The 11112-nt window shown below is 50.8% G+C and overlaps 1 protein-coding gene across 1 annotated transcript; it reads left to right on the top strand.

The window, feature by feature from the left end:
• Positions 1-10267: 10267 nt before the first annotated feature.
• IUM83_19983 (uncharacterized protein) lies at positions 10268-10612 on the top strand (the record flags this gene model as incomplete). Its single annotated transcript, XM_067945051.1, has 2 exons — positions 10268-10372; positions 10457-10612. The coding sequence occupies 2 exons, from the start codon at positions 10268-10270 to the stop codon at positions 10610-10612; spliced, it is 261 nt and encodes an 86-aa protein (XP_067786235.1).
• Positions 10613-11112: the final 500 nt, after the last annotated feature.

The following is an 11112-nucleotide window of genomic DNA, read 5'->3' as shown; positions in this document are numbered from 1 at the left end:
CCATGTGTGCACCGCCCTGTGTGTGATTTGATGCTGAGAGAAGCTAAGGCCCGCACGAGGCCGTGCACGCAGCCTTCATGGGGTAGGTCGTCAGCGACGCAACAAGGCAGCTTTCTACAATTTTCGGTCGTCTTAATATTCAACCTCCCGAGGAGACAACGCGCGCCTCTATATGACGTGTCCCGTGGTGTGGTCTGTCACGCGTCCATTGATTCGATTCTCAACTTCGTTTACTATCATAACGGCGGCGTCGGCCGCCACCGAGGGTAGTGGTCAATGATGCTATGTATACAGAGGCGCTAACCATGCAGGGTCCGGGGACTACCGAGACACCTCAACAGACAACGCAGGTGCATGCTGCGGACGAGCGCCTGCTTGACTCGGACGATGACAGCGACACACCACCTGTAGGTCCGCGCCACGTTTAGTGTGCGCTAAGCGAACACGCAGTCCCAGCTCAGCGGAACGCAGTCCCAGTCAGCCAGCGGAACGCAGCCCGCGCCGACGGGCACGTTTCGATCCAGGGAACAGCACACCACTTGAAAACTGGATACAGCTATGGGCATTCCTGCTATTTCGTCGACGACGGACGTGCAGCCTACGGTCCATGGGAGTGACACGGCAACCCAACACTTTCGGCCTTCTTCAGTGGCAGTGGGAATTCACGATCGTCTGGTGTCCATTTTTCTCGTGGGACTTTGGCCAGCGTGGACTTTCGGTTAGACACTTTCGCTTATTAAGTACGCAGAAATTGCGGCAGCTCCGCCGCGGACATGACATGACGGATTTCTCGAAGAAAAATGCATTGCCACTGGTAGGCGAATTGACCCGCTTGGAAGACCTGGTCGACGCACTTCGTTGCCTCGGTACCATCGCGGAACTTGCCTGCACCACCGAGGTTGTGTGCCTGGTAGACAAGGCCCGCAACTTCGTACGAAGTCTGCACCGCAATCGGAGCACCTTCGCCAACTCGCCTTAGAAGAGCTCACATACTGGCTTGGCGAGCGCTTTGAACTTTTTCGGTCACTTGTCGCCCGTGGCGATCACACTGCTGCCGACAGTGTGAGTCAACACCTCTCAAACAATCACGAATTGTATCAACAAACACTTCAAAACATCGCGGACCGACGTCACGAGGAGATTCAGCAGAGAATATCAAGCTGTGAAGGCGCGCAGGGGCTGTCAGAAGCGGAGCAGCAGCAAAACGTACTGTAATCTCAACGCAGCAAATGAAAATGGACCGCAATGGGAGCAGACATGCTGTTCCGCCGTCAGTGCTCGTCTACTGATCGCACGCAAGCACGCCTTATTGATAGAGAAAAGCAGAGCGCCTACAGTGAATTTATTCGGCGGTCTGGTTGCTCACTAGCGGAATTCGTGCGGGTGCTCCGAAATGAAACGAAGGATGACCCAAGGCCCAATAAGGCGCTTGAGATTCCCTCACACCGGAAAGCATGGAAGTCTAGGGTATCGGCAGCAATGGGAGGAAATTGTACGACACGGCGTCAAGCCTCGCTGGAAGAAACCATTCAAGGAACAAGAACACCCTCCAGCCAATCATGGTTCCGCCACACGGGCCTTGAATGTTCTCGTCAAGAACATCCGAAAAGGTCAAGATGCAGGTCAGTATTTAGTGCTGGACTTAGAGGTCCTAAAGATTCTCGACGGGGTAACATGCAGCCCATTCGGCGCCGCGGCCAAGGGTTCAGTTGATATGCAGATTGACGCGCGTGTGATACACGACCTGTCGTTCCCCAATGGCGACTCTGTTAATGAAGACACAGTCCCTGGCGATGCTATCGAAATCACTTACGAAGGTGCCGCTGTTATCGCCCAGAGGCTAGTTACACTACGGAAAGAAGGCCTCGACTGTAAGATGATGACCGGCGACGTTAATACGGCCTTTCGTAATATCCCGATTCACGCTGACCACGTGATTCGCTTCGCAGGCACGATTCCTGAACTCGTTATCCTAATAATCGACCTGTGTTGCCCATTTGGTAGGACGGATTCGCCAGGATACTACTGGGTCGCAGGTGCGGCAATTAAGCATTTGTATGAGATGTTGTCATCAGAGTGGCCCGACCAGCCACCTTTCGGATCGGATAATTTTTCGAGCGCAGCATGGTGTGATGATTACATGTGCGCTGATCCCGACATTGGCACGAGGTTCGCGGAAGCAGATTTGGCGCTCAGATCCGCAATGATTTATGTTTTGGGTCCTCGTGCTTGCAATGAAGACAAATTCTCTCAGTGGTTCAAATCCGGCAAGGCGCTCGGCTTGGAATGGTCGCTAGTAGACCAAACACTCTCAATACCGCTGGAAAATGTCGAGAAGGCACGTGTGCGTGGGCCAACTGCTCTCATCGTCTCATACTACTCGGCATCAATTAGACAAACTACTCGGGGAGTCTGCGTCACGTGGTGACGTGCATTAGACCAGCGACAGCTTTTTCCAGCGCATTGCCTCCTTACGCCGCCTTTCCCACCGGTACTCCAGAATTGAAGTCACAGAGGACGTGCGAGAAGATTTACGGTGGTTTCCCATCATCCTAACAATTGCACCCTTGAACGCAATTCGATTTGACCGATTTGTCGACCGTGTGGATCCAGATTACATTGTGTTAATGGATGCCAGCGATTCCGGTATCTGCGCAGCATTTCCCGCTCGAAAAGAATTCCTGCAGATACAGTTCGATCCCGAAGAACGTTGGAGCATTGCGAGTTCAAATGAAAGTTTCGATATCAATGTCCGAGAATTATTGAGCGCTGTGTTCGCAGCGGTAGTGTGGGGGAAAACGTGACGATCGACGGATTCGCAGCCATACCACGTCCGATTCAACATTGATAATCAATCTGCAGCCTGCTGGAGCAATACCCGGGGCAGCCGGAAGACTTCTGCCCAGCTATTACTACGTGTACTAGCGCTCATGGAGGTGCAACATAACTTTTATACGTCAGCTCGTCATGTTCCAGGGGTGGACAACGTGTTTGCAGATGCGGGCAGTAGGGTGTGGCAGTCGAAGGCACATTGTGAAGCTTTTTTTAACTTATCGTGTGGCTGGACACAGGTGTATCTACCAAGCGGATTGAGGAAGCCCTGGCAGCTCTGGGAGCACTTTTGCGCGCTGGCGCATTAGCGCAGACTTCATCGAAAAAATACGACAGCGCATGGCACCAATGGGAAGAATGGTGCGGAATGATGGGCTACTCGGTGTGGCTGGATCGTGATACTGTAGACAAAATGCCACTCAGCTGGGGGCGTTTGCTGTATTTTGTGGCGATATGGTATGAATCGGCTACACCAAGGTAATCAGTACTCGACTATCTGTGGCAAACTTTGTGCTATTCGATGGTACCATTGCAACCATCTTGGTTATGACCCTGGTGTCAATGCCAACCACGCAATGCTGTTGAGAGGAATTCGCAGATTCACAGATCCGGTACGCAAGAAACATCCTGTCGCGGTGCCGCTACTTCGGGCAATTCGATCGAAGCTGAATCTCGTTCAGCGCCGCCACCAATTGCTATGGGGTGGGCTGCTTCTTGCGTACTTTTTCTCTTCGTCGATCGGAGTATTTGTTTATCGGCAACACGTATCACGACTACGTGTTACGGCTCGGAGATATCTCCTTCTTAGATTCTAAGTGTGACGTCACTACACCTCGGCAAGCGTCGGTCATCAGTGTAAAACTCGGCGGGGCGAAAACAACCAATACGGAAGGGAAGAGCTCCGGTTCCTGCATCGTTCGGGGACCCCATCATCTGCCCCATTGTTGTGACACGCTGGATCTACAAAGCAGCACGCTGTTATGGCACATCGCCCGACGATCCCGCACTATCGACATCACGCCAGACAGGAATAACTTCAAAGATGATGTCCTGTATTATCAAACAAGCTGCAACAAGCTGTGGGCTAGATCCTGAAAAATATTCCACACACTCGGTGAGAATAGGTGGAGCAACGAAACTATTGAACGCAGAGGCCGACAAATTGGTCATCAAAGTGCTGGGTCGATGGCTCTCCAACGCCTTCGAGGAATACCCCGTGCTGACAGCAGAGGGCGCGCGAGGTATTTCAAGTTTGATGTGCTAGCTGCCGACATGGTCACGAGCATGAAAGCACCGACTCGAGCTTGAGCAGTCTCGAGTGAAGGGCACCGACTCGATCTTCGGCACAGTCACGAGTATATAGGGCACCGACTCGAGCTTCGGCACAGTCGCGAGCATAAAGGGCACCGACTCGAGCTTCGGCACAGTCGCGAGCACAGGCCACGGACTCGAGCATCTGCACAGTCCAAGTCTGACAATGCGCATTATGGTATTTGGGCGCTGACTGGCACTTGATATTGGGGCACGCCACTCCGCACTCTAATTAGCAAAATGCACAACTAGCCCCAAAGCTGTAGTGTCGATTGTTGGAAAGAAGTTTGACGACACGCAAGACTTCGATGCTCCGGCTCTAGACAGAGCATTTGCCCTCGCAGCTAGAGGGGGTGCTAATTAATGTCTGTTGCTCAAATGCTGAACGCCTGTTCCTACAAATCCTGCTGAATTTCTGTTGCGTACCAGAGAACTTCTGTTGCGCACTTAACGCAACAGAAATTCAATGCTGAATAGCTGTTCGTTGGATATTCAGAGCGACGACACTGGAAATCGGTTGCCCTGTTACCTCACCATTCGAACACAGGCAATGTGCCCATGAAAACAAATATATTCAGAAGGCAAAGCAACTAGCAATGTATACACGTACACACAGCTTTTATCCTGCACTACGGCTGAGTCTACATCGTACCGAGGTGATGAGCACGGCGAATTTCGTGGACCAGCTCCTCAACCTTGTACTCAACCTGACCTCCATCCACAAACATAATATGGACAGTATTATGTAAGCATCGTCTTGTGCTGAAAGCCGACATGCAGCGACTTGTCCGACCCGGTAATCTGGGACAGTAACTCCAACATCGTCCACGTCAAATTCATCCACTACAGGCCATTTCAGTGGTCTACAAGGGTGTTTCGTAAATAAATCAATCAGTCGATCGATGTCATACGCGTCCTTCGGCATATCTCGCACGAGGCCACCTCCCACCTTGCGGGTCGACCAGGCTGGTCACGCATTGGGATCGATGCTACCGCCAGGTCGATTTTCAATTTCTCCAATAGATGTAGTGACGCCACCACGTGAGAGCACACCCACCCCGAATGCTTGTACCGTTTGCATGTGCCGCTATGAGCGTCTCGCACAGCGCGAATCTAGATAGATATGTCAAAACGGAAGAACAAAACACAAAAGCAGACTCGGTTTACACGAACCTCTGTTTTATGCCACCGCGCTCGCATTGGCAACGGCTCCATCCGAGTCACCAGTCGATTATTCAATGATACTTGGTGTAGGGACAAGAATACGAGCTGCAGATCTTCGATTGAGTCATGTCGCCGAGCCAGCCACGGAGAGCGCTGAAACCTATTTGGTAGGGCAATTAGCAAACGTATACATTAGCTGCTACAACAAATATTTGTACCTCTCAGTTCGCTCTGCTGTGACTGTTGAACCAGCAAGATTTTTTGCATGCACCATTGACTTGGTGGTGTTGAAAAAAAAACGAGCTGGGCGGTTTGTTGATTTGGCTTTGACAATACGGTGATTGCTTGCATGAAGCAAAAAATCTTTGCCTTAATAACAGACTGGAGAGGAAGTGGCCCTGGCAAAATTCAATAGGTCGTTGGCAATATTCTTTATCATTATTTCATGAAACACATATCTTCTGCGTAATGCGCTTGGGACCCCGAAGATAAGTTTGTACCGTCGTATAGCAGCACTCGTGGCAGCACAGAATTTAAAATCGAGACGGTGGGGCTTTTTTGAAATCTGTCACGACAACCTTGATAACTCGATGATGACTTTCAATGGGTTGTTGCGTGGGCAGCCACCCTGGAACTGAGGAGCTCCCAACACTCCACCGTTCCCATCGCGGTGTCATGTACGTTGGCTTAAGCCAATCTGTCAAGGCGCCTTCACCACTAACCCGTCAATCTTCGGCTACCCGTTTTGCTAAACCCCGAAATTGTTTCAGCCGAACGCGCAGCGTAGCAAACGAAGATGAGGCAGTATTTTTCCTTTATGAAGTTCTTTGGTTGGTCAGTTTTGAATGGCTACGAGCCTGCCGCAGTAGGTGCTCCCAACATGTGAGTATTTCAATTTGAGGCCACACCAGCTCGAGCGCAGATCCAATACCGTCTGCGTGGTCGATGCTTGCACCGCGCACTACAACGTCTACTCCAAAAATTAGTTGCGCATACTTAACAAGTGCTCTAAACATTTTCTCTTCTTCGAGGACAATCATTTTGTTCATGTCAACCATGTTGGTTTCATCAACACTGAAGTAGTTCGAACGGTGCTGACACATTTTGTGTAACGTCCAGTTCTGCAGAGTAGCGAATTTATTCATTTCCCACCCACCAGCAGCTTGCTTCTTGAGGTATGCCTTCCGATTCTCCATCGCACGAACTTTTGGTACATGTACTAGCATTCCGGGATCTCGCATGTACTTAAACAGCATCATGTTTCGCACTCTACCTGCCGACATTCCAAGTTTGAGGAGCGCATCAATTTCAGGCTTCGTTACGGGGGATATACCCCGTTCGGTAAGATGCACACTTGGACCACTGTGTTGGCCCTGTTGTAGAAGTTGATAACGGAAAACAATAGCGTCGGCGCGATGAATTGAAAGCTTGAGACGATGATTGCAGTCAATGTGAGCGGCACTTGTACACTTTCCCCAACACAAACGGAGATAAGCACCGTGTATGATACGTGTAGGTAAAGCTGTTGTGGCCGTGAAGTACTTGCTCGGCCTCACTTAGCGAGTCGTAGAATGCAATGCTGGCATATATCGTCTTCTTCTCCGGCGGAAACGCCATGGGCCTAGCTGCTTCTTCAGAATCACTTCCGAAGGCAGGAGATACATCAGAGTCATAGTCGTTTTCAGATGCGGTCGGCAATGCTGACAGTGATTCGTCAGCAGCAAGCGACGCCAGGTACCGAGCAGGACTGGACAACGTAGCGGTTGTAGTCTCCGTGGTGCTCTCCGCCATCACTTCTCGTGTAGGGACGTTTGATACGTCTTCAGCATCGCTACTGGGCACGCGTGTACTGGTGTCTCCCTCGTCCGAATATTCTAGCACTACGGTAGCGTCGCTTTCGTCGCCGGACGACTCTTCCATAGCTGATGGCAAGTTGAGATGTACTGATAGCGGTTGGCAGGCGCCGCACGTGTGGAATCTGGACGAACCATCTCTATTCAGAGTCCGAGCGCTGAATTTTGTTGGTGCTCTGTTTCAGCACTGAATAGCTGTTAGGGTAAATGGACTACAGGTTTTCTCGGTTGGGCAACAGGAATTCAGCGGTTTACACGGGCAACATGTGTTCACAATCTGAACAACAGATATTAATATTATTCCAGCTAGAGGTGGTCATCTCGAAATCATGGCGTACTTACAATCGCATCAGAAATTTGATCAGGTGGACATTCATGAGACTTTTGAATCGGCGGCTGGCAGCGGGCACATGGAAGCTCTTAACTACCTGTGTCAAATTGAAGGTTATACCACCTCGGTTGCTTCACTCGACAACGGTATTGGTACGCTGCTGATGGGATAGCCGCGATGACCAAGTTTCTGTGTTGAAGCTTGTGCTCGACAAGGGCTTATATCTCCCGAAGCCTTCAATGAGGGTTTCTCCCAAGCGGTGAGTTGGTGTCAATTGGACGGTGTGGAGTTCTTGTACTCCAAAGGGTCGACCTCACCCGAGCTGGTTGACAAATCGTTCCAAGAAGCGACAAAACACAACTGCGTCGAAGCTGTTTGCTTCCTGTACAAAACCGGTTTCACCCCTCCAGTGTAAATCGGGAATGTCTTCCTCAATGCTGCCGACCGCGGTGATCTCTAAGCCATGCAAAGTTTGGTCAGTTGCGGATACGACCCAAATCCGTTGCTACACAAAGCTTTGTACAAGCACTTTGCAAAAGAGCCCTGTCTTCGAGTATTACGCTTTCTGAAACAAAACCTACAGGATCTTGAAGCATAGCGCCCTTGCACGTGGTCGTCGTGGGCATCCTTCATTTTTCAACCCCTGGACTACGAAAACGCAGTTGATTTTCTTCATCATACTTCTTGTTAACACTGGTCACCGTAGCTCGGGAGGCGTAGAGTTCCTCTAAATTATGTTTAGTCCGTTTCGCTATCGTTTTTTGAGATTACCGTACCTCACAGAAAGAATGCGTAACAAATAGAATGCCAAAACCGGATTTTCGAGCGTTTGGTTTCGTTTGATAGCTAATTTTAACACAAAGAAAGCAGTTTGCAATCGCTGGCTAACATAATATTTGATGCATTATCGTTTTACCTACCTAATGTTAGAAGCCCAAATAGCATTACAATAGCATTCGGCAAAACGTATGTCGATTTCCTGGTCTGTTTTTTCCAGGACAAAATTGGCATATGGGATACCGTCTCAGTCGACACCTGCCCGAAAGTCATCGATTATTTGGGAGTGAAGGGGCTCATGTGTGAATTTATTACTGCTGGTTTGACGTCAATAATGCAGATCTGCGATTTTACGCCAACCGACCTCTAAAAGCTGCCATCAAGAAGAAATTATTAGGTAAGTACAAAATAGATCGGGTCCAAATGATCCACTGAATCGAAGAGGCTGTTTCTATGGTGTACGAGCAGCAGGACTCGGTGCGTAAGATAACATACATGTTCAACCACCTCGGATAGGACCCACGTCAGCCCAATAACCACCTTTTCAAGAGCACATGGGTCGACTGCAAGACAACGAAGTTTACAATTCGCTCCTCCTGAATCAGATAGCTGAAACTCTTGAGTAGGGTGCAGAACGCTTTCCATCTTTGAAATTTGCCAGCTAAATCTTAGCGTAAAGAATGCATATTTGCCTTTTCAACTAATGGTAACAAGAGTGCCAAACAAGCTGCATCCAAAGCATTCTTTCTGTGAGGTACGGTAAATGCTCACAGTCAGCCAGAAGTTCAGATCGTGGGCAAGGTGGAGATGACAGCACCGATTGATGAGGCAGGTTTGAGATCTTACCGACAATTCGTCCTATTCTAGCTCCAGAAAGGCTCACGAACGAGATACGTTTCGGGCATCTATGCAACTTCAAAGGTTTAATCGGTAAACCAAGATCGTGGGCTTCACTAATTCTGAGCCCAGGTACATCTTAGTCAACTTCCCACCCCGAACATGCCCACGGATACGACGTAGATTTTTTCCTGAGTGAATTATAAGAGCACTCCCACCGACACCGGCTCCATGCCGTCACCGATTGCCAACCACGAGATGAGTCCGCTGACCGACTCAGCACCGACAGAGATCGCGCACCACACAGTTCCATACCAACGAGAGCGATCGCTAAGTAGATAGGAGTAGCGACGACAGTGCCTTGGGGATGTTGTGCAGGCCGATACCAACCGCAAGTGGGAATCCAACAGAGGAATTCTGGATAGATCCAACATTGGTGGTGATACCGCGTTGAGCACAGCCGTGCGCTGCAACCCGAGCTTGGCGTTCTTGTCCATCTTGATGCACGTGGACGGACCGGCCACCAAGCACGGTGTCGAGTTCATGCTAGCCATCTTGCTGCTTTCATGTGTTCTGGGTGTGCCCGGCAGCTCAAATTCTGCGCCGCGTCTTCCTTCAACGTTGGAAGGCAGCGGGGATCGTCACTTCCCAGCTGGAGAGCGTTTTTTTTTATTGGCCTTGCCCCAGTTTCCGCCGGAGATATGGACCGCCCTGGAGCAACTAACCTCGAGTGACGCAGGTCCTGAAGACCATGCTCTTCTCGCTTGTGTCACAACACTCACCGAGAGTCGTTAGAGAATTGGAGTTGCTCTTTATTTTCACGCAGTATGGAGGTGGCGGGTGGCCTTCTTCAACTCGCTCAACGTGGTGACCAAACAACACCACAAGAGCCTGCTTGACCAGCAGCTCCGGCAGGGCTATAGTACGGTGCACCTGCACTATCAACGAAGGCCCCAACGCCGCAAATTTGACACAGCTACCCACGTCCTGCACAGAGTACTCGTGTCCGGATGGAATCCGACGGTGGACATTGTTCCGACCGGGAGGGAGTGGTACCTCCTCTTCTTCGATGGCGGATCACGTGGCAACCCATGTCCAGGAGGCTGCGGGGCTGTGGTGGTCCGCCTCTCCGGCAGGGCACGAACTTTGCTGGGTCATCAGCATGTCCTTCGCGGCCAAAACCACCATCAACAACCTAGCCGAGAACCTGGGTCTGCTTCTGGGCTTGCGGGCATGCCAGCGGTTTGGATGGGCTCCGCTTCACGTGGTAGGTGACAGTTATATTATCATTCGACAACAGATGACACGCACGCCTCCACGGACTAAGCATCTAGTGGGGCTCTTCTGGCAGAGCCACCGCCTAGCGGACAAGTTGAACGTGCTATCCTTGCAACATCATGAGCGCAACTACAACAAAATGGCGGATTTCTTGGCCAACACAGCCATGGACTCCAAACGCAGCGTCCAACAGCGTCCTTCGCGGATGCTCGGTGGCAACGCGGCATGAGATGTCGTACACTCGCATGCAACCAGTGACATTGGTCACTGGCTCGACCGGAACCACGATGAGAACTCTTCGGAGTTCGCGGCCTCTGCGTCTTAACCCCAGGGGAGGCTCTACACAATGAGCCATAACTAGAAGGGTGGGCGGGCCGAGACGACCACCGACAAGGTCATAGGATGTCGTTAGCCGAATCGTTAAGTGACAACAATGCACCTCACTCAAAACTCAAAACTCATCTTGCTGCTTTCGAACTGGTGGATAGACTCCCGGACGTCTTGTAAGTTTTCAATCTCCGTCATTTCGTGTTCGGGCGAAAGCTAGTGCACGATGACGTCGATGACGTAGATGAGCGCGATGCCAATAGCCAAGCACGCCGTCGCACCGAGCCAGCAGTTGTCCGTAGCCGTCTCCTCCGTCATGATCTTCGTGCGAAGACCGTCCCTGAGCAAATGGACGAACTAACCGAAGATTTCCACCACGGAGGTGAATATGATCGACTCCCG

The sequence above is a fragment of the Phytophthora cinnamomi genome (genome assembly GCF_018691715.1).
Source record: "Phytophthora cinnamomi strain GKB4 chromosome Unknown Contig69, whole genome shotgun sequence".
NCBI lineage: Eukaryota > Oomycota > Peronosporomycetes > Peronosporales > Peronosporaceae > Phytophthora > Phytophthora cinnamomi.
The sequence above is the reverse complement of the archived record's forward strand: the minus strand, read 5'-3'. Positions and strand labels throughout refer to the sequence as shown.